At 37.3% G+C, this 24150-nt stretch overlaps 3 protein-coding genes across 9 annotated transcripts in view; 2 read left to right on the top strand and 1 right to left on the bottom strand.

Moving 5' to 3' along the window:
• The window catches only part of Prp39 (pre-mRNA processing factor 39), a 30260-nt gene extending 27831 nt beyond the window's left edge, over nt 1-2429 (top strand). For all 3 annotated transcript variants that reach the window (XM_022064308.2, XM_022064307.2, XM_022064309.2), the window contains exon 18: nt 124-2429. In XM_022064308.2, coding sequence (XP_021920000.1) covers nt 124-553 — 430 coding nt within the window. In that variant the 3' untranslated portion in view covers nt 554-2429. The remainder of the gene's footprint in view (nt 1-123) is intronic.
• A 2483-nt stretch (nt 2430-4912) lies between these two features.
• On the top strand, nt 4913-16727 carry Zpr1 (zinc finger protein Zpr1). 3 transcript variants are annotated; one of them, XM_022064333.2, is made up of 9 exons: nt 5280-5522; nt 5882-6134; nt 6519-6676; nt 8251-8536; nt 10235-10395; nt 10993-11256; nt 12557-12756; nt 15560-15640; nt 15897-16727. In XM_022064333.2, the coding sequence occupies exons 1-7, from the start codon at nt 5406-5408 to the stop codon at nt 12689-12691; spliced, it is 1374 nt and encodes a 457-aa protein (XP_021920025.1). In that variant the 5' UTR covers nt 5280-5405; the 3' UTR covers nt 12692-12756; nt 15560-15640; nt 15897-16727. The 3 variants fall into 3 exon arrangements, with proteins under 3 accessions (XP_021920026.1, XP_021920025.1, XP_021920024.1); XM_022064334.2 differs by lacking the exons at nt 5280-5522; nt 15560-15640 and adding an exon at nt 4913-5053; XM_022064332.2 differs by lacking the exon at nt 15560-15640 and having other exon boundaries at nt 5282-5522.
• LOC110830002 (dynein axonemal light chain 1) lies at nt 14884-24090 on the bottom strand. Of its 3 annotated transcripts, XM_022064338.2 has the most exons (5): nt 23886-24090; nt 19621-19769; nt 17659-17770; nt 16228-16408; nt 14884-15649 (listed from the first exon to the last, which is right to left on the bottom strand). In XM_022064338.2, the coding sequence occupies exons 1-5, from the start codon at nt 23886-23888 to the stop codon at nt 15531-15533; spliced, it is 564 nt and encodes a 187-aa protein (XP_021920030.1). In that variant the 5' UTR covers nt 23889-24090; the 3' UTR covers nt 14884-15530. The 3 variants fall into 3 exon arrangements, with proteins under 3 accessions (XP_021920030.1, XP_087204491.1, XP_087204492.1); XM_087348365.1 differs by lacking the exons at nt 14884-15649; nt 16228-16408; nt 17659-17770; nt 23886-24090 and adding an exon at nt 22024-23719 and having other exon boundaries at nt 18376-19769; XM_087348366.1 differs by lacking the exons at nt 14884-15649; nt 16228-16408; nt 17659-17770; nt 23886-24090 and adding an exon at nt 22084-23719 and having other exon boundaries at nt 18376-19769.
• Nucleotides 24091-24150: the final 60 nt, after the last annotated feature.

Genomic DNA, 24150 nt, shown 5'->3' with positions numbered 1-24150 from the left:
AGCGCGAGGCCCCGGCACCCACGGCAACACGTCACAATAAGGATAGATGTTACGTTCATATACCATGACATGGTGTGGTGAATTCAGTAGCAATTAATTGTGTTCATTTATACTTTTTAACAGCTTGGATGGTACATCCAAGAAAGCAAAGAGCCTTTCTGCAGTTGGGGATGGCACTCAGATACATTCAGGCCACACACCGTCCCATTCATCCCCACAGAGTGCACACAGTGGCGCAAGTCAGCAGACTGCACAACCTCCAAGTGGAGCGCAGCCACCCACGGCAACGACTGGAACCGGACAGTATCCACCTCCAACCTATGGACAAACGGGTGGATATTCACAACAACCTCCAACTCAAGGAAGCTACCAGGGGGGTCAGTACCCTCCGACAGGTCCCCAGCAACCACCGACACCCTACAGCCAGCCACCTTACAATCAGCAGTATGGCCAGTCCAGTGATCCCAATTATGCTAATTATCAGAATTGGGGCTATTCTCAGACTGGGTATGGGGGTTATAACCAGGGTTGGGGAAACTATAATTATTACTAAACTAGAATAAGTATCTGTCCATGTATGTGCAGTATGGTTTATAAATATATCATTAAAATGATCTTATGTATTTCTTGCATGTGTTTTAATGATAGATATTGTTGATTGACAGTCAGTGGGAGAGATACTGGTAAAAATGTGTGATATGCCAGTATGTATTATGGGGAGATGCCATAATGGACACGGAAAAGTAGTTGAAAGCTGCGGCACATGGTAAAGTGTTTTAAATTTAAAATGAACAATTTTGAATCACCGTATTTAGAATAATCCTAGATTGGAATAAAGCAAATGCCACAATCTTGTGTTGTATGGGAGTCCCATTCTCACATGTTCAAGGTTACTGTGTTTTTAAGTGTGCACTTTAAAACCTCTTAAAATTAATTTCTGTTCCGTGTATCACGTATGTACATATAAATTTATTCAAGTAATCTGAAAATTAAATGCATATAGTGCCATGTTTTGATCTTTGTGAGTAGGCGTAGTAATCCTGTTGTGCAGCTGCATTTGTGCTTGCATTCCAATGTTGAGATGTGACATCAGTTTCTTCTACCAGCTATACGACACTGACAACAAACTTGCAACACTTTCACACGGATGAATCGTCCGTGGCTTACGAAACCATCCACACTTTGCTAGAATTGTGTGTTAGTTTTAGTATGTCTGCATTCTGGACTCGTTAGGTGTCGCTTTGTTTTCTGCAAGTCTGGTTTCATCCTGCTGTTGACAGTGGATTCACACCATTTTCAACATTTGTGTAGGTTTCATATTCTTTAGGTATCATATTTGTCCTTATAATTAAATGCATGGTGTGAAATGAATAATCAATTATATATACAAAGTGCAAAGTAAAGCATTTAAATTTTTATAAATTAATTAACTTGTCTTAACTCTGTCATTCCTTAGATATTTTTGCCCAGGGTGCAGTTTAAGTGAAAAGTACCTACAAAGTTGTACCAATGAGACAGGTGCAAAGTATTGAGTGTGGTCTTCTGGGTTGTGGTGGTATGTAATCTTTATGTTGGAGGAATATATTGTTTCAATCTTGAGTGTTGACATCACTTCAGCTCTGAAGATGGATGCAGTATGTACCTCCAAAATGTTAGTAACAACTTACAAGACTACATGTTATCATTAAGGAGGTCACAGTCAACATCTTTACTTTTGACAGAACCTCTGATCGTGGAGGGTTGAACTTGAGGAGAAAATGAACGTCTGTCTCACTGGTAGACGTGATGCTTGACAGAGTTTTTGCATCAGAACAGAGGTTCAAGATTTTGTCCCCTGCCTACCTCCTCTCCTATAAAGACATGGCTTTCATTTGAAAATATAATTAGCGTATAAACATAAAAGGTAGAAAACTTCAAATTTGTTACTTTACAGAATACAAGTGTAGTTAATTTTCATCCTTGTATATTGGGCCTGAGGTTAGCGACATTTGACTTACTCTCGCCATGTTGTGGTTTGTAATTATGTGCATATTTGATTTGGTTTTAGTTAGGTGAGAAAATGTGTTGTCCAATAATTTTGTTTCCTAAAATGAGCGTCACTGTTGGACACATTTGAATCAACCCCCCTCTCCTCCCCAAAATAGAGATCACAATTATTTTTAAATTTGTTTATTTGTAACATCACATAAATTGAGATTTGTAGGTTATATTCCTGGTCAAAACCACTGAAGACTGTGGAGATTACATTATAAAAAGTTGTTTTGCACACCTTTGCATGCTTTGAATTTTCATTGGCTGAACAGAGGTAAGGTTATTTCTTTGTTGTACTTTTCATTCTTAACCTTCATTACATTAACCATTACTTCATTTGTAAGGTTGTGCTTGTTCCAGCCACTGTTTTTATAATAAAAAATATAGTTAACTCTTCATTGTACTGTTTCTTTTAATCATATTGATATGAATATTATGCAGGGAAGGAGATATCGGATGAAAAATTGTAATAAGTTATAGAAATAAATATTAATATCCAACCTACTCCCCCTACATTTCTGACTTAAAAATTTTCTAGATTATAAAATGGTTAAAGACCAATCTGAAAGTTGTATGGGAAAAATTATCAGAGTTTAGTGGGGGTTGATCATAGCCTCAAGTCTAGTATTTCAACCTGTGGGTCCAAGACATCTTTTTTATATACGTGTAATGTTTTATCTGATAAAAGATTTGAGGTTTTCGCAGCGGTGAGTGTGAAGATTTCCGTCTTCTGGGTTGTTGCGCCGTGTAGTCTGGTAAATGTTAACCAACGTTTCAGAGGTCATACTGCCTCCGTCATCAGGGCGATCATCACCCTGATGACGGAGGCAGTATGACCTCCGAAACATCGGTTAACATCGACCAGACTACACAGCGCAACAGCCCAGAAGACAGAAATCTTTTATCTGATGAGTTTGCACATGACATTTTCATGCAAGAATTCACAGTTCTGATGATGCTGGAAGATTGTTAAAACAGTCTTGCATATAAGTTGATAATCTTCATATTGCTGAAGTACTTCCCCCTCTTTTTTCTACAACTCTTTTATAAATGAACATATCTAAGGATTCAATTCAGGTAGTACAGACTGTTCCATGAATATATATACATTATGCAGATGTAGACTTAGCGACAGTGCATGAGCCAGACTTAGGCATTGCAAGAATCTTGACCTTTAAAATCTCCTTTTCTTGCAGGAAGAAGAAAGGAACTGGGTTATATTTTTGTTTATCAATCACTGCAAAGTAGTCTCTGCCATCTCCACACTATTTTTTAATTCACAACAGGTTTTCAGTAGTATTACAGTCATCTGTTATTGTTTTGCCACAGTTTACCTGGTGTCTGCTTATGTTTAATGTATGCAGTTTTTTTGCACTGGTTAAAACAGTAGTGTTTGCTGCAACCTGCTCACTATACACGACAGAAACTTTTTGGATGGTGGCAGTGAGCAGAGCATGTATAGAGCATATTTTATGAACGTTCCTCCTCCCAATCCTGTTTCGAAGACATGAAGGACAACTACAGCTGTTAAAAAGGAATTAAACCAAATGTAATAATTTGCTGTATGTGAGAAATTAAAGATATTATCAGAAACAGAACAAATAGGGAATTGCGGTGCAACAAGAAAGTTTGAAGTGAGCGTTTGCATCTGACACTTGAGAAGGAAGTAAAGTTTGTCCCGCTACGTGCCATACAGGCCCTTGGGGTGAGTGGAGGTATAGCTCCTCTCTTTGTTGACCTCGGCACTAGATGGGGGTGAGTGGTCAGCATCACACCCTGGTCAGCTTTACCTGGGAAAGGACCCCGGTACCCATTGTAGAGGAGGCTGGGTGGGCCCCAGAGCGAGCCGGTCTGGACGCAGAGGCTAGAGGAAAAATCCTCTGCCCCCATCGGGGATCGAACCCCAGTCGTCCAGCCCGTAGCTAGTCACTATACTGACTGACTAGATGCAGAAGAAGTTATTTTAATTATTTCTGAATAAGATGGCAAGCAAATATCCCACAGACATGTGCTGATTTGTACATTGGAAAATTATTCAAAAGTACTGGTATTTTTGTTCCAACATGATGTATTTTTATTAATTTTTTGTATTACTGTGGTTTCATCTCCCATCATGTGTGTAGATTTATGGAGTGTGACTAGCTACATTAATATAATTTATAAATTTTGGTATTTCGTATTATTTTCATCTACCCACCCCATTCTTGAAATGCCTTACTTATTGTTGGGTTTATGTACTTGGCATCTGAATGTGTTCCTGCTGAACTGCTTTGTTTTTTTATAAATTAAATGTTGGAAATGTGTAAACTAGTAAATGTGGCATGCAATAGTCAAAAGGATTGTGGGTTTTTACCAATCTATTGTATCAGAAATGTGTCATGCTGGAAAATCTGCATATTTAATGGGAAGGGAAGGAGATTTGCATTTGAAACAAAATATAAGGTAGTGAGATTTGATGTTCTAATGGCAGTTTTGGGTTATGACATCATGCAGAATTTTAGGGTAGATACCATATATAATAGCAACACATGGTACAAACATTTTAGAGTAACATACTGTCTCCGTCTTCAGCTATGAAGGTAGTACGTTTTTCCAGATCGTTGGTAACAATGAGTCCATATGGCGTTGCAACAATAGTCCCTAAGGAGATATCCGTCTTCTGGGTTGTTGCGCTGTGTAGTCTGGTCGATGTTAACCAACGTTTCAGAGGTCATACTGCCTCCGTCATCAGGGCGATGACGGAGGCAGTATGACCTCTGAAACGCTGGTTAACATCGACCAGACTACACAGCGCAACAACCCAGAAGACGGATATCTTCATACTCACCGCTGTGAGAACCTCAAGTCTTACAATAGTCCCTAAGTTCGCTATTGTAATTGACGAAGGCGCTATAGGCGGAAGGGCCGATAAGGTGTTCTTCGCATAAACTACAGCGTAAAGAAGTCCAAAATAGCGGAAACGCTGCAATGTGCATGTTCACCTTAATTGGTTCTGTAACTTTGTTCGTTGGGTGTTAATTTGGTATGTATATTATTACATGTTGGTATTGCAGGTGATCACAAAATTGACATTCAGTGCACGTCTGAGAGATAATGTTGGATTCTCCCACTACATATCTGAGCTGATTATTGGCTATCATCCACTAACTTTGTACCAAGATTTATTAATCAGACAATCCGTAGCTGCATTATACCCGTTTCTTCTCTTCTATAGGTTATTTACATGTGTTTATCATAGATTAATCTGTCTGTACTTGTCGGTAGGTGGCAGCCCTGTATTCAATTATGTGCACGTGGTATGTTGACAGTATAGGTTATTGGGACTAGAATTTTTTATTGTTTTCGTAACTTGAGCTCAGCGAATCTAACAACAAATGGAAGTTTTTAAAAAAAGTGGAGGTTCTTTACCAATTTTCAGAAATTTGGCAGCAGATGACCCAGAACCAGAAACAACAGAAATTGAAAGCTTGTGTGTAAACTGTGGTGAAAATGTATGTGAGTTTTCGAACTATGGTTAAGGGTGTTTGTTAAGTATTTCTGTAATTTTGTACTATAAAATTTAAAAGCAAATCTTTCGTAATATTATAATTTTCAGTATTAAGAGTTGGGTTTTATTATGAAGAAAACAGATCGAAACACTTGCCATGTATAATTGTTTTGATAAGTGTATATAGGTAACTAAGTTTTTGTGTTGTAGAAGAGTTAGATTAGAATTAGACTTTTATTTACAAGACAGGTGATTTGTTTGACGTAAGCGCAGGAGGTAGACCGTGATGAATTTTGTTGTTGTTGAGAACCTCTTTATATTTTGTGGAAATGCAACCTTCTGATTGTGTATATTTCTTTTCAGGGTATCACAAGATTATTGCTTACAAAAATACCATTCTATAAAGAGGTTGTACTGATGTCATTTGAATGTGAACATTGTGATTTTAAAAACAATGAAATCCAACGAGGAGGAAAAGTGGGAGAGAAAGGAGTTCGCATAACAGTACATGTTCAGTCAGAACGTGATTTAAACAGACAGGTTGTGAAATCTGACTATACTTCTGTTAAAATTGTGGAACTGGATTTTGAAATTCCTGCACAATCTCAAAAAGGAGGTAGGTACTATATGTTACTTTGGTTTACTTTCGTGTCTTTATTTATATAGAATATTTACTATCATATTTAAGCACTTTAACTTCTGTATTAAGAATGCATTTAAAATCTAAAGATTTTTTTAATTGCAAGAAGCATGTATGCATAAAACAATGTCTTAATAAGCATCAGACATCAACATGATCTGTTTCTGTGATTCTAGTCATAAATGTGTGGGGTATGAGTTGTGTAATATTTTTATCTAGAAATAAGTACCTCTGTTAAATGAACATGTAACTTAAATGTACAAATATTCAGGCACATTGGGATTCTGTTACAAGCAAGTTATATTGTATGGAGTCTTAAGTTCACACTTACCATATTTCTGAGTATTTGAGATTTTCCAGAGATTACAACAGTTGAGGGAGTAATAGATCGTGCTATCTCTGGTCTTCAGCAAGATCAGCCGTTAAGAAGGATAGAAGATCCTACTACTGCTGCACAAATTGATGAATTCCTAACCAAATTACTGAAGTTAAAATCTGTTCAAAGTCCATTTACGATGGTATGTATTTATTTTAATTAAAATATAGAGTATGCCAGTTTAAGTTCATGATTTAACATGCCAGTGAATGTGTATAAAAGGGGAAATACATATTACAGTATTTGGAACCTGCATATTGTTTGCATGACTTCTTCTGTTATCAGTTAGAGGAACGATTCTGCAAATTGAACTGTACTAAAATGCCAAATAAGGTATATTAAGATAGTATTTCCGTTTTATTCAAGTTTTCTGAGTTAAAATTCAGGCATTTTGAAGATTTGTTTTATTTTTTTAATTTTTCTAGTTATTATTATTATAATTATTATTATTTATTTTTTAGAACCTAAGTAGTGTGTAAGTGGACAAGTGGATTACCTGTTGTTCAGTGGAACTTGCATTGTTAAGGTTACTGCTTCCTGAATGTGCAACAGTTATGAAAAACAAATCTTTGTCATGAATGAACTGCACTGCTTCAGTCACAAAAGTGACTAGCATGGCCAAGGTCCATACCTGTCCTGGGGCCTGTTTAGCCTCATAATCAATACATACCTAAGAATCTGATCTCTCATCTTCAACATGTGCAAAGTGGAGCTATATCTGCATGTCCCCATACGTCTTTATGGTAAAGCTGTCCCACTATACGCCATGTAGGCGCTTGGGGAGAGAGGCGGTATAGCTCCTACTCATTCTTGACCTCGGCACTAGATGGGGGTGAGTGGTCAGCATGATGCCCTGACCGTGCTTTACGTACAAGGACCCCTGTACCCACTGGTTAGAGGCTGGGTGGGCCCCAGAGCCAGTCTGGACTACATCTTTATGGTACTGTGCTTAAACAGGGACAAAGTCACCTTTTATTTTTTATGGGAAATTCTGAAATAGACATATTATTTTACACAGACATGTTTATTAGTCTCACAACAATAAAATTTCAAGGGATCTGTTCTACCTAGACTGCTTTGTTGGGCATGCATTGTTGAGGTTCCCAATTTGAATCTCAGCCACGAACCAGCTGTGCTGATTGATAAATTATAGTGGTTGTTGTCTGTCTCTTTAGTCAAATTCTGGGATAATTCTTAACCTTCTTCAATTGTGCGTTGCAGTTTATGTTCTGCCCAGCAAGCTGTGTTTACATTAGTATACCACTAAGCTTTTAATCCCTGAGCCAGCCAGCCACCCTGTAACACAGAGGTTTAAACCTTGTGGGTGGCCAAACACACCCAGAGAGGTTGAGGCTTTCAGGAGGGAGGCAAAGCTATCAGGAGGAAGGTCTCAAAGTGAGGCATGTCAAAGTGGAAAGCCCTGCTGGAGTGAAATCTGGAGTTGAGACCACCAGCAGAAGGAAGCTTTGTATTGTAAACCCCTGGGTTCACTTTTCTCCTGGGGGTTGTCTTGTTCCTAGACTGAGAAATGGGACAGATAGGCCCAGAAGTTGTTCTTTACTCACACTAGAGTATGAAAAATACCTAATAGTTGAATAAGCAAGCTTTACCAAAGAATGAATGAATATTAAGTTTACTGAATATTTTTTTTATTGGAAAATGGTTTATATTGATGTCTGAATTGATTTTTATAGATGATTTTTGCTGATTGGACAGGTATTTGAAGATATCAGTGGGAATTGTTTTATAGAGAATCCTTGTGCTCCTTTAAAGGATCCTAGAACTGAAGTGGTGAGATTTGCTCGTAACGTTGATCAGGACCATATTTTAGGAATTTATACATCCACTGAAATTGGTGTTCAGCCTCAGTCAGACTTAGGTCTGTTGAAGAAGATTGAAGCAGGAGATTTTGTGTTAGAAGATCTCCATGGTGAAGTGTTACACTTTCCAACACAATGTCCAGACTGTGGAACAAATTGCCAAACTAATATGAAAGTTACAAGTATCCTTTATGATTTTCAACAGGAATTAAAGAGGAAGATTGTCTTATTAACCATTATCATACTTGCGTTATGGCTTACATATGGTCTGGCTGGTCATGTGTCACGGCAGGATGGTGCTAAACCATTAAACATGAAATAATGTCCTGCTGGTAGGTCTGTGGTACTGCCAATTAAATTCTCTTGTACTGTACATTAAAGGCTGATAAATATAAGGTTAACATATTCAATATACAGTAGCCTGTTGAAAAGAGGGCGAGAAAGTAGGCATAGGAGAATAAACTGAATCTGACGTTAAATTAAATTTTTCAAAATCTCAAACTTGCTAACTCATGTTGTATACTCCATGAAAATTGATAATATCTGTGAAATGGTGATGTCAGGGAAGCCAAGTGGCTTGTGCAGTGCTTCATAAGGAGTCACACATTAAGAATGACAGGTGCTATGAAGTTCTGTGACATTGATGCAACATCCGTTTGTTAACTTGACATGGGATGATCTGTGATAAACCACTGAAGGTTCATGGTTATGTAGCCATTTATGGATTTCATCATCACCGTTGCATATTTTCTGGGGTGGTACAGAAGGAACAAAAAATGGAACCAAAGAGAATATTGTCTCATCTAATAAAATGAAATAAATATACATTTTGAACTGTTAAGAGAAATGACCTTTCTAGTAAGAGCTTTGTTGAGTATTATGTACTAACTGAGAGATATTCAGACTTCTTTTAATTCATGATTTAATCTGCAGTATAATGATTCTCTAACAGTTTCAGACCTGTCACAGTGGTCTAGTTATGGTGAATATGTACATTTTCTGAGTTATATTTCATATGCACATACTGGGAACTCCCGATTATGTCTTCGCAGATTACTTGGTTTCTGGATTATCCATGTATGACTTCATGCACAGTTTTTCTTTACAAAATGTGGACATGTATGAACCAGGCCAGAGGTTCCCAAACTTTTATACCTTGCGCCCCCCTTAATACATTTCATAAATTTCATGCCCCCTTCCAGAACAAGTGCAAGCAAACAGATTTTTCATAAAATTTAGCTATGAGTACACATTTTTTTATAATTTAGTATATATTATTCAATGCATTTAATTTAAAAACTGTAATAAAATATACGCTTTGTACCTGGATTAGTGAGATGGGACCCTAACTGTACGTAGACTTATGAGATGCTACCCAAAAGTTCAGGGAATTTGCCCATAAAAAATTGCTTATCATAATTCCTAGTTTCCACCGTCTCCTTCGAAGTAGTCCCCTTGGGCATGGAAACAGCGATCCCAGCGTTTTTTTCCCCATGATTCCATGCATCCCTGGAAGTCTTCAAGGGTGAGTGCTTTAAGCGCCTCCTGAGATTCTGCCCGGATCTCTTCAGTTGTGTCAAAACGACGGCCATCCATCCTTAAAGCGTTTGTACCACAAAAAAGTCTTACTTTGACTCATAGCATTCTCACCAAATGCTTCCACAAGCTGCGGTGGGTTTCTACAGCAGTTTTTTTTAAGCTTAAAGCAAAATTTGATGATGTTTTTCATTTTTATGTTGATGTTGGGGATTTCATTAATATTCCCTTTTCTGATATTCATGTAGGAACTCTGCAGTTTATTCATCTTTAATAAACAATATAAAATATGAATAGTATGTGTTAATGACAATAAGAGTACTTTCCTGAATAAAGTAAAACAGATATTCCTTATTTCAAAGAAGTGGTTATCATGGCTACAAACTGTGATGCGTGTGGTCACCGAAGCAATGAAGTAAAACCAGGTGGTGGAATTGGGCGAAAAGGGATACGCATTGAAGTGAAAGTTAGAAGCAGAGAAGATTTTAGTCGAGATGTTTTGAAGGTGAGTGTCTTTCTTAATCTCTGATTTAGTCTCGGTGGTTTACAAACTTTTTGGTGCTGCATAAACCTTTTGGTAATAAACTCTATTTATGGTTCCCTCAAAACAAAATATTGTGTTTTGTTAGTGCTTATTTTTAATTTATAAGCATGTATACAAAAACTTAAAATTCACCCCATGTTTAGGAAATAGATTATGTTGTAAATACTTAATGCTTGCTGGGCAGATGGGAGTTGAGGTTTGGTACAATTTTGGAAATCTTTATCCTCATATTTTCATCTACATTAGCCTCTTAGCATTTTGTTGGTATTGCTGCATATCTTGAGAGTACTATTTTGCACAGATACGTAAATGTAGACGTAAGTAGTGTTTTTACAACTACATTTGGAATGTGTGTAAACTCATCCTTTAAAGCCACCGAAAAGTTAATTGGAGGAACATTTGTGCACGTACCTTTCAAGCCTGTGTCTTGTCAAATTGCCACTTAATTCCTCATTTTGTTTTGTTAATAACCTCTTCTCTGTGAAAGGGAATATAAATTACTTAAAAGTAGCATGTCTTTAAATCCACTCACAGTCAGTGAAATTATTTGATTTTCAGTCTGAGACATGTTCTTTGGAGGTTCCAGAGCTGGAGCTAAGTGTTGGTCCATATGCTCTGGGAGGTCGCTTTACTACTGTGGAAGGTCTTTTGGTAGCTGTGAAAGAGCAACTGACGTCTCAGGCGACAATGTTTATAGACAGTGCGGATGATGAGACAAAGAATAGAGTCTCAAAATTTGTAGCTGAGTTGGACGTGTTACTGGAAGGGAATAAAGAAATTACACTTGTGCTGGATGATCCTGCAGGAAACAGCTATGTACAGGTAAAAATTAGAATGTAGAATCTAATATGGTGCAATTTGCAGCTATAATTCTAGATTTGCCTCAGACCACGTGGCCACCGTGACCGGCTCTGTCCTTATAAACATATCCTAGCATATTTTTCATGCCTGAAATTTTTTTTGGAAATTATTTTGTTATAGTCATTTCAGTACTGCTATCACATTGAATATGACTGTCTTTTGGGACGTTGGCTGCTACCGAGATTTCAGAGGTGGTAACTGCCTCCGTCATCAGGATAATAATGGTGTTACATTGTTTTGAACTCCCATCAACAGATTCTGAACTAGAGTCTTTAAAAAATATTTTCAGTTTTTGAAACATGGGGGAGTCTTATGCCAGGATGTGGTGAGTGTCCCAACACTAACATTTGATTAATGACAAGCATATTCCTTATGGAAAGAACATTGTATGAAGGCTTATCTCTTGATTTAGTATCAGTCTGACTAAACATTTAGTGTTTTATTGAATATGGTGTGGTGAATCATCCAGAGCTGGAAGACAGAATGTTTGATTGACTGTTTTTAGTGGAGGAATAAGTTCATAACGCAATCCCTCACTGAAAAGGTCAGATTTTACATGTGCTGTTTTATTTGATGTGGAAATCCCTTTACTCTTCCATTGGAGATTTTATAACATTTTGTTTTTGAGTCAGACTGAATGACCCAAATCCCTTTCTTGATAACAGTTTTCTTCCAAAAGCTCAGGTTTTGACAAAGTTCTTTTGGAAAGTGTGAACCTTTTATTTATTTCTCAGTTTTTTTTAGATTGTTGTGATATTTTGGCACCATCTTTGTGTTCATATTTTTTTTCAGAATAATTCTAGAGCAGTTTTTGTATTCATATTTTGCTCTTCTGCTAACTTTGAACAGTTAACAGGCAGTAACTTCTCACTTAATATTTTCAACATGTAAATGAGTTCTTGAAGTTGTTCAATATCTGGATCATTTGTCACCTTTAGTAAATTCTTGAAATCTCTTAACCCAGATTGCAGAATGCAATACAACTATCCATTCTGTCAAAAACATTAAAGGGACTTCACAAAAATGTAATATTTATTTTTATGATTTACATAAATTTTACAGTGAATTCAAATTAGATCGTTGTTATTGCTGTTGTATATTTACAAATATATTATTCTTGGCTTTTCAGTTCTAATGATAGGATGATGTGGGTTACCATGTTAGGAATTATGATATATCAATAAATACAGCATTACATTGGAAGTCTAGTGGGTAACGACGGCTACCTGAAGTTCTGAGACTGAACATTCTCTGCTTTCAGAGTTTCACTCCTCCTGTACCAGATTCAGGAATAACTATTATAAACTATGAGAGGACATATGCACATAATGAGGAGCTTGGCTTGAATGACATGAAGACTGAGAACTATGAGACAAATGACAACCAAATGCACTGAAACAGAAGGCAGGAAAATTAGTCCAGTCATCATGCAGATAGCCTGTTGAAATAAGATGGGAGTGGGTAAGTAATGGTTGCCTTCAGAGTGTATCTCAGTATGTACTGCTTTCACACAAACATTACGCAAAGTATGTCCTCAAATATATATATATCTCTGGAGATAGGGATTAGCTCTATCTAGTGGGCCCAACTGTGTAGGAACCTGAAGACGGAGATAGAGTCCCATCTCCGAAACGTCGTTTTACGTTTTATATTTACTAGACGATGGAAGGTCCGGAGATAGGGATTAGCTCTATCTAGTGGGCCCAACTGTGTAGGAACCTGAAGACGGAGATAGAGTCCCATCTCCGAAACGTCGTTTTACGTTTTATATTTACTAGACGATGGAAGGTCCGGAGATAGGGATTAGCTCTATCTAGTGGGCCCAACTGTGTAGGAATCTGAAGACGGAGATAGAGTCCCATCTCCGAAACGTCGTTTTTTACGTTTTATATTTACTAGACGATGGAAGGTCCGGAGATAGGGATTAGCTCTATCTAGTGGGCCCAACTGTGTAGGAACCTGAAGACGGAGATAGAGTCCCATCTCCGAAACGTTGTTTTACGTTTTATATTTACTAGACGATGGATAATATCCAAGAAAATTTTTATTCAATTGACTCTTCACCATCGTCAAGAAGTTTTAGATTTGATAAACCATGAAGCTGATGTTGTGATGAATACATGAAGTCATTACAGTTTAGTGGCTGCAGAGTAATTGGGTAAGGTCTGATTTCTGGCAAGTGTTGAAGGAATATTTTCCTCCAGTACCACATGCAGAATGGCTGTGAGACCTATCTGCCTTCTAACTGTTGACTCTTAATGGGAATAAAGGTATAAAAGCATGAAAGTAGGATGTGAAACTGACCAGTTATTTCCATGTAGTGCTATATCTGTGCTCCCCCACTCATCTTCATGTTGTGTGTTTAATTAAGCACAGGAATACACTTTCTTATCATATGGTACTTAGTTAAACATGGGAAATATCTTCATGTGAAGGAAGAAACTTCCATAATGTGTAAATTCTGCTGTATGAGTCAATTTGTCAGTGGCCAAAACATCCTATAAATTCTTTGTTTCTGGGCTTCAAGATAGTAAATTATTATGTAAAATCAGGCATTGTAATTTTTGTTTCTGAAAGTTCTGTGTAAAGATATAACTGAGTTTAAGTTTTCTATGTTTTACACTACTTACATATTAGAGGCTGTTCAGATACAATGATGGTCAATGGCTGAGATTTGTGAGTATTCAGTTGAATGCCAATAATACGAGGCGCGTCCTCAAAGTAAGTTTCCCTGGGGCCATTTACAGAAACAAAACACAATTTCATGGAAATATTTATTGCAACAGATACAGCAAGTGTCCAGCTATTTTTCAACATATTCGCCACCGGAATTGAGACATTTGTCATACCGTGGGACCAACTTTTGAATACCTGTGTCGTAGAAGTCTGCCGCCTGGGATTGGAACCACTGTGTGACAACCATCTCCGCCTCTCTGTCATTCTCAAAACGCTGACGCTGACCGGACAGGAATTTCTTGAGGTGTAGGAAAAGATGGAAATCACTGGGAGCGAGGTCCGGGCTGTAGGGTGAATGATTAAACACCTCCCAGCTGAACTCCTGCAGGAGACTTGCTGTCCGTCGAGCCGTGCGCGGCCTAGCGTTATCACTGACCGCACTTCACAGTCGGCGGGAGCTGGAATATGAACCTCCATCTTCAACAGCTGCAACGATGCTACTGTGAGAACGCGGGAAGTGCCGTTAGTGCATGCGCCATGCTACGTCATTGCTCTATCACGTACGCACAGTCGCTTCGCGCAATATAAGGTTTGCTAGCTGTGGGACGAGTGGGAAACTTACTTTGAGGACGCGCGTTGTATTAGGTAGCAGGATATTTTTTTTAAAGCAAAAGTAACAAATCAGGTCAAACAGGGATGTACAGCAAATAACATTCTACTCCAGATGTGCCACATTTTTAAAGACTATTCACCTTCTCCCCAATATATAGAAATGTCTTGATTCTTATTAAATATTCTATTTCACAAAGGTTTCAAGTTGGGAGTATGGTGCATGTTGACACAGAGTCAGCTGTTTATTTGACAATACTTTTCTGTATAAATCAGATACAAATAAAGATTATACAGTAAGGATTCTGCTGAATACATTTGTAAAGTGCTTTATTTTTGAACTACATGCATGTTTTCACAAACAAGTACAAATAATGTAATTTTAGAATACAGCTGATACATAAATATTTACATTACATATGGCATAAAAGCAAATTTCACTGAACAGATGCTAATGAATATGAGACATGTCAGTTTATGTACATTATTTTCATCCAGATGTACTTCCTCACTTAAGCCTCTTGTGGTAACGTATGTCTTTGACTTGTTGCCCTTGGTGAACTAGTGGTTAGCATTCTTGCCACTGGACCTTAGGTTCACGGGTTCAAACCCGGCCGAGGTCGATGGGTTTTTAAGGGTCATAATAATCTGTAGCACAACTTCCTTAGGAGGGGAAGTAAAGCTGGCAGTCCTATGTCGTAGATTTACAGCATGTAAAAGAACCTTATGGGCATGAACGAGATGTTTCATAAGCAAAATTCAGTGGCCATTTCTCACCCACATCTCTCCTGATTCTCTACTAGATGGCTCTAGCAGACAAAATCAGGATTGAGTAGAAATTGTGCAGACAGTGGGATGGTCACCCACTACTCATAAATGTACACTCAAAGGCTAAGAAACCTCTGAAAGGAGGTGGCCAAGACCCACACTGGCTTGTAGAGTGTGTATATTCATTCTTGTACTTCTTCTCTGATAACAGGTTCTCCATCTAATTTCTTCAGATTTGGAAGTCGTTTGCATGCTTCAGTCTTCCATGTGGCTTCATCGAGGCTATCATACAGTGGGTTTCCTATATAATAGAGATATATATATTTACCTTTTTTTTAAAAAAATTTACAGTGGCCATTATTCTTCCTCAAAAACCACTACATTTCAGAGATGGCTCTTCTTGTGTCCTCAGGTGAACCTACAGTTAGGCCTGTTGGAAGGAGCTGTTTTTTTATTGATTGAAATTGGAAAATCATCACCATTGTCTATAACATTTAGAGATGAATATATGAATTTCATGTAAAATTTGGTCTGTTCACTAATTTCAGAATGAAGCATTATCAAGAATGTTGTGGATAATAGGGGATTTAAACTACCATACTATGGGGCTTCCAGCCGGATGTTAACCCCAGAGTTAATAGTTTAGCAGTATGCTACTATAACCTACATTGAGCTGGACCATGCATACATAAACTGTGATGCATGACAATGTCCAGAACCAAATAGGAAGAAATGTTCCATTCTGTTACAACAAACAGCTGTTTCGAAGGGATAAGTATCTGGCTAGCATAAGTAGCCTTTGGCATCATCAAATACAAGAACTTTGTAACAAATTATAGGCATTGCCACCCTAAAACTAAAATAAAATAATTTACAAACCTACAAAAAGTAGATCCTCTAAGCTTGGCAGATCTTGCAGTTTGTTAAATTCTGCCCAATCTTTGACAAGATTATTTGACATGTAAAGTACCTTCAGTTTCTTTAGAACACTAACTCCTTTTACTTTTTCAATTAAATTATATGAAATCCACAGTTCTTCCAGTGTATCACCCACACTTTCCTGCAAAGAAAGGAAATAATAATTGATCATTGCTGAAAATACAGCAAAAATTCTGCCTCGATAAGTAATGCTGTAGTCAAAGAATGTGTGCAGTGCTGCTGAAAACTGTTGTCAGAGGCAAATGCTGCCATCTGGCTATTTATTTATTTATAGTTTATTTAAGGATGCTTTTTCAGTAGCTGAGATTATATAGCATCGAAAAGAAGATAGTGGGTAATAGATTGGAAAGGATGTGGTAGGAAGGGGTCTGGTTATTAGCGTGTCACCATACTACTAACATTTGAAGGATACAAAATAAATTCTTTACAGTATGACACAATAGTGGCATATTATCATTATTTTTCTTGTTATAAAATACCTTAGAATTGTAGTGTGACTATTGTGGGAGGGGTTAATACGAGGCTCGTCCTTAAAGTAAGTTTCCCTGGGGCCGTTTACAGAAACAAAACACAATTTCATGGAAATATTTATTGCAACAGATACAGCAAGTGTCTAGCTATTTTTCAACATATTCGCCACCGGAATTGAGGAATTTCTTGAGGTGTGGGAAAAGATGGAAATCACTGGGAGCGAGGTCCGGGCTGTAGGGTGGATGATTAAACACCTCCCAACTGAACTCCTGCAGGAGACTTGCTGTCCGTCGAGCCGTGTGCGGCCTAGCGTTATCACTGACCGCACTTCACAGTCGGCGGGAGCTGGAATAAGAACCTCCATCTTCAACAGCTGCAACGATGCTACTGTGAGAACGCGGGAAGTACCGTTAGTGCATGCGCCATGCTACGTCATTGCTCTATCACGTACGCACAGTCGCTTCGCTCAATATAAGGTTTGCTAGCTGTGGGACGAGTGGGAAACTTACTTTTGGGACGCGCCTCGTAATATTGAATTTCTGCATGACCTGATTTCTAGACCAGAATTTGCCACCTACTGTTGTCCTCTTATATCCTGAGAAATAGGATAATATAATGTTTAAAATGACCAGTCCATTTTAATATTAATAAATGCTGATGAATGAAATTATCTCAGAACATACCATACACACTTCATTTTACATGTTGTGGTTTTCTTCAGTTCCAAGGGTTTTGCCTCAGAAAATAACCTGCTACGTCTTTGTCAAAGTCTATTTTACAATTCACATTTATCTTAATACAGCTAAAATGTGGAATGTGAAGCTGTAGAAACCTATTATTTGAACTAGAACTCCTCTATATTGGTAAAGCATATGAGTAACAACAAAGTGGAATAATTACCAGACCAGAGAAAGTTTTTATGTAGTTTCTTCCCAGTGACAGAATTCTGAGATTCTTCAAACTACTAATTCCAGATATTTTTTCAATCATATTAGTTGACAGTGATAGTATCCTACAATAAAAATAAACTGTAATTAATTACAAGTATATTAATTGAATTCACAGTATGAGGGCTGTTCAGAATGTGCAAAAGTTATTAGAATCTAGTAAAATTGGCATATAGATACTTCACATGTACAGTCAGATCTGAGAATAATTAGCATTTATTTATTTTTGTGTATATAAAGTAACTCGAACAAATATGTGAGACCAACATACATAAATTTAAAATACACGTAATGTAAAGAATAATTAACAAAACGAGAACTCACATAGTGACATTTAAGGTATCTATTATCACAATCAGTGGTTGGAAAACAAAACAAAACAACTAATGCATAAACCTGATTAGAATTAATTATCAGAGACCTGAATATTTGTGTCGATGTAAGACGGGTTTCTGTTTAACATAGGTTCTTCTGGATAAAGAAAAACTTCACAGTATATAACTTGTTTTTTGAATTAAAGTGACAAATCAGATGTTCATCTTACATGTATATAGTACACTGTTATGGAGAACATAATCACTTTCAGTTTCATCTGCTCTCTCTCTCATCCCCCCCCCCTGGCCCCCTACATTTTACAGTAGTCAGAGTATTTTTATATACATTTTATCAGCAGTTGAGTTTTAATTCTTTAGATTTAGAAAGGAATGTTTGTTCTCAAGAAGTACAGTATTATTATTAAGTGTTCTGTCTTACGACAGGTCCATTGCTCTGCCCAAAAAGAGCTCTCCAGTTGTCCCTATTCTCGGCTTCTCGCTTTAATTCCTGGAACGTCATCTTCTTTGTTTGTTTAAGGTCGTCAGTTAGCTGTATCAATCTTCTTCCTAGTCCTCTCTTTCCTTCAACCTGGCCTTCGATGATATCACTCATTAATCCATTCCTTCTCATAATATGTCCCAGCCAGTTAGCTTTCCTTCGTGTAATCGCCTGCAGAATGTTTCTTTGCTCGTTGACTCTCCTCAATACTTCTTCGTTGGTCACTCGATCCGTCCACCTGATCTTCTCCAACACCACATTTCAAAACTCTCCACGTATTTCTGTTCCTTCTTCCTGAGTGTCCAAGTCTCTGCTCCATACGTAACACTTCACTAGTTTCTTCTTCATCTCCAAGCCCAACTTGCTAGTGAGAAGTATCCTCCTCTTGACGAAAGCTGCCTTGGCCATGGCTATCCTTGCTTTTACTTCCTTGGTGCATAGGGCGTCCGTCGTGACTATGCTTCCCAAGTACTTGAAATGCTCCACATTCTCCAGCTGTTGGTTTCCAATTACAACGTTCAATGGTTCTGCTCTCGGTGCTATCCTCATTACCTTTGATTTTTCAATGTTGATTTCCATTCCATACTCTCTACCTGTTTCCACTAACTTGTCCATCATGTTCTGTAATTCCTCCTCTTCCTTCGCCAATATTACTAAGTCATCTGCATACTTTACAGTCTTTATCACTCTTCCTCCAATTTTGAAGTCTCCTGTTCCCTCCAGAGCTTCCTTGGCAAGCCATTCCCCATACAGGTTAAAAAGAATTGGTGGTAAGCAGCATCCCTGTCTTACACCTCTACCTATCTCAACGCTGTTGGTGTCTCCTGAGTCCAGTCTCACTTTGACTTTTTGCTGCATGTACAGGTTTTTGATTAGTCTTCTAGAAGTACAGTACAGAACAAAATTACATGGACAGAAAATAATATTTCCATTTATTGTAGGTAATTTTACATTGGTCTTTACACTGTTCTGACAGGTGTCAGCCTACTTAAGATGGGCTCTGCTCCATGGAGTTAGTTCAGGTTTCTGTTTAATTTAAATTCTGTCTTAGACAGCTTTACTGTATTTTAATGCTCCAGTACATGATTACATTCTAACTTACTCGCACTTAGCTAGTATTGCTAAAGAATTATCCATTTTTTCAATAGGAGGCCACTGGAAACACAGCCGAATGTCAACAGCTTCTGCTACGCTTTTTCCGTTTCTTTCTTCCCACCTTTTTAAGGCATCTTTTATTGTCGTGGCCTTGGACTGAAAATGCAGAGGTAAAAAAATTACTGTCTTTCAAGATTCTATATAAAGTAATATGTATTTTTTTATTATGAAAATTATTGCTTTTGGTTATTTTAGCATCTCTAGAAATGAATAACCTTCATTTGTGTTGTTTTCATCTGTGACTCATGACCTTATGACAGATAATACAGCATAAAAAGAAATGATACCCGTTATCTGTAATCCTATTCGTGTTTGCTTGCGAATATTTCAAATAACCAATGTAACATTTGTAACCACTGTTGAAGAATAAGTATTCCAGGAAAAGTAAACTTAATTTAATGGTAAGTACATATAATAATAATAACAACAATAACAGGAATGTAAGACTTGAGGTTCTCACAGCGGTGAGTATGAAGATTTCCGTCTTTTGGGTTGTTGCGCTGTGTAGTCTGGTCGATGTTTACCAACGTTTCAGAGGTCATACTGCCTCCGTCATCAGGTGATGACGGAGGCAGTATGACCTCTGAAACGTCGGTAAACATCGACCAGACTACACAGCGCAACAACCCAGAAGACAGAAATCTTCACACTCTGATGACGGAGGCAGTATGACCTCTGAAACGTTGGTTAACATCGACCAGACTACACAGCGCAACAACCCAGAAGACAGAAATCTTCATACTCTGATGATGGAGGCAGTATGACCTCTGAGACGTTGGTTAACATCGACCAGACTACACAGCGCAACAACCCAGAAGACAGAAATCTTCATACTCTGATGATGGAGGCAGTATGACCTATGAAACGTTGGTAAACATCAACCAGACTACACAGCGCAACAACCCAGAAGACAGAAATCTTCATACTCTGATGACGGAGGCAGTATGACCTCTGAAACGTTGGTTAACATCGACCAGACTACACAGCGCAACAACCCAGAAGATGAAAATCTTAATAACAGGAATAATGGTAGTCAATTGAATTATTGGTGTCATGTTAATAAATTGCTTTTTCTTTGTCATGTAAATTATGTATATTATTTGATACTAAGGGTGTTAGGATTGTTCATTATATTAAATATGGTAGTCACAATAATTCACAATTACTCCATTACTAAATGTTTTTATAGAGAGCTTCAGGAAAGATCATACTTCTTTTGAACCAGTGATAAATGGGCTATCTGATGCACAACTTCTAATTATAAATTATATACAATCAGTCTCCAATTATAATTAACAGGAAGTGAATCAGACTTATAAATAAAGGAACTATTAAACAATTTATTACATCTAAGTAATGAAAACTGGGACTCTGTATTAAGCAGCCATGATGCAGATTCAAAATTTAACACACACAGTAAAATCTCGGGCGATCAGCTGGGTCAGATGGTTAAACAATAAAACCGACATTTCAGGGACCGTCTCTGTCCCCATCATCGGGATTCTGATGACATCAGACATGATGGGGACAGAGATAGTCCCTGAAACTTCAGTTTCATTGTTTAACCATTTGACACGGCTCATCGCCCGAGAAGATTTTATTGGGTTACGTCGCCGTGAAAGCTTCAAATCATTTAACACTCCTTATTATCTACTTAAGAAAGGTAGTTTCCCCACTAAAATAGAGAAAATGGAGTTTAAAAATAATGAATGGATTACTAAAAGTATCAGAACATAAACAAAATATTTACCTAAATTCTCAAACTAGTAACCGAGTAACAAAGATTCACTGCAGGAAATATTGCAGAATATTAACACAAGCCATTAAAGAGATTAAACATATGCATTACAGTGAACAGGTATTAGATCTGTGCAATAAAGAAAAGCAGTCCGGAAAGTTGTGATAAAGGAAATATATTCTGCAGAAGTTACATTATCAATAAAGATAAATGATAATGTAGTAAAATATTTATAACTTGTTTCAAATTCTAACAATATTTCTTAACGAAAGAAAGAATGATCAAAAGATGCAATGAAGTACCTTATTGAAGCAACCCCTAAAATTTTTCTAAATAAAAACCCACACTAGTAAATGAAATTGAAAGTATAATAAATTACCTCCAAATTCATGTGGGTATGTTAAAATATTCGTTCATATATACATATGTCTGTTCAATTTGTGCTTTAGTGTGGCACTCTAATTTTTATTAGGTTAAGTTAGATTAGTAGGTGTGTTAGAATTTTAGTATTGTACAACAGCAGTACAAGGTCATACTATTTAGCAGGTAATCTGCAATACATAAAGGATCTATAATTAACAAGTATTTCCAATATGCCAATGAAATTCGTACATTATCTTTTGGTATCTTTTAAGCTATCGGGAAAGGATTTTCTCATATTCTTGTCTTTACCCTTGCCCATATATTCCATCAAGCTGGTGCAAACCAATACACATGTGAACTGAATTAGGTTAAAATGTAGTCACGGATGAAATGTCTCCTAGGGGAAACTAGAATACGAAAGTTGACGTGGATGAAATTTATGTAGATGTACTGACAACAATCGGTGACACGTCTCGTAGGTCATGGAACCGAATTAAGGTGTATTTCACAAGGACAGTGAGGAAGGGAATGAACGGCATTTATTACGCAATGTTAATGACAATAGCGAGGGGTCTAACCAGATGTCAAATAGATTCACGCGATATGAGATTGTGATTCCAAAGATAAAATTGGATGTCTAATGCATTGTCTAATCACTGTTTGCTAATGTTGATATTAATATTTTCTGTTTGGCGGACAATTTAGAGGCGCGGAGGGATACAAAAGAGTGTTTTTGAGTCACGTCGATTCGCTGTTTGACGATTTCCAATAGTAAACAATACAGTCACAGGCGTGATTGTTATTTTTCGATCACACTAATTAAATCACGTTCAATATTTTTACTTATTTTGTTCTAAAACTGGAACCACTACATGTTGCTTTATGTAATGTTTTACGTTGCACATTTTGAAGCACTGCAATTCTTTCCCTGTTCATTTTATCCAATTGTGATATGTGCACATCCATACAGAAAGATTAATTGAGATGTCTTCCTTCTAACACGGATTATGACTACCATTACAGCCACTTGTGAAAACATTGTTGAAAAAGTACACCAGTATATTTATCGAATAGATTCATTATTATTTATAATTTTAGAGGGCTCTGTAGTTGTGTACGTTCACTGAGCGAAATTGAACAGAATGAAATCAAGGTTACATAAACACCTTACAAGTCTAAAAACACGTTACGTACACTCCACAAATTAGACCTTGATCTTCTAGTACTCTTGCTGTGCAGTTCTGAAGTTTTCAAAAGAGGCCACTATAAATTACGTTCCTCTCAGACCTTGAATGCTAAACAAATGGCCTAAACCAGTAGTCGACAGCTTTGTAAATAAGAACAAGAACATTTTGTAATACTCTTAGGAAATAAGCTTTTGGAGAACTACATTATAAATTCAATGAAGTGTTCTCGAGCTCTCAGACACATCAAGTTGTCGTTAGAAAACCGACGTTTCGAAAACCGTCTCGGCCTTCATCATCTGCGGAGCCCAGTTCCGTATATACATCCTGTTTTTCTGCAACTACCTAACATGGCTGATTGCCTCGTCCTCAGGGTACTCTGAGAAGATGGTTCTCGAAATACTGGTGTTTTCGCCGTTAAATCACATGACGCGGCTGGTAGAACAAGAATAAGTCGCCGTGAAAGCTTCAGATCATACAAAAATGATTGCAATGTACTTTGAAGTCCAGATAATTACAGGAAGTACGAATATAATAAAATGAATTAAATACACAGTAATGTATGTTGTACGACACACGTTTCCTTGTTGGCGGAGTGACAGTGAGTTTGTTAATTTTTACTGTTATTCGCACGCGGCTCGCAATCCACCGGCTGCCTGCCCTTGGCCTATATTAAACAAACATTTTATGTAACTAATGTTAATTTTCGTCTATTCTTTCTACATTTTTCCATAATGTTTTACGTTGAAATTAATATGTTAACATGTGGATGTCTTCCTAGTAGGTGTCGCCAACAGGAGAAACAAATACTTCCATGTAATAATTCACATTTTATCGGTAATCTATCGGAAAAATGGCACCAATATGTATTTATTACTATATTATAAGCAGCATACTATAACACACATTTATGTAATTTTATCTTACCATTTCACATTATTTATGTAGTGTTGCCAAGACAACGGCCAAAGACACAAAATTCTTTAAACGTTCCAGAGATGTCAAAACATGGCTTAACATGGAGCGGACCTATAATGACAAATAACTTGGAAGAGATTTTTAAGACATACCACGGAACAAAAGAAACTAGCAGTTGCGTTTAGTGTCATGAACGCAGATGTAGGTTGAGAATCTGCGATTCAGTAGCAATTTTTTTACCTCTGTAAGACTGCTGTTTCTGAGACAAGAATGC

Source organism: Zootermopsis nevadensis, unplaced genomic scaffold (genome assembly GCF_977971745.1).
Source record: "Zootermopsis nevadensis isolate Lab colony 2312 unplaced genomic scaffold, Znev_1.0 Znev_ptg000013l, whole genome shotgun sequence".
NCBI classification, from domain to species: Eukaryota; Metazoa; Arthropoda; class Insecta; order Blattodea; family Termopsidae; genus Zootermopsis; species Zootermopsis nevadensis.
This window is presented reverse-complemented; position numbering and strand designations above follow the sequence as displayed.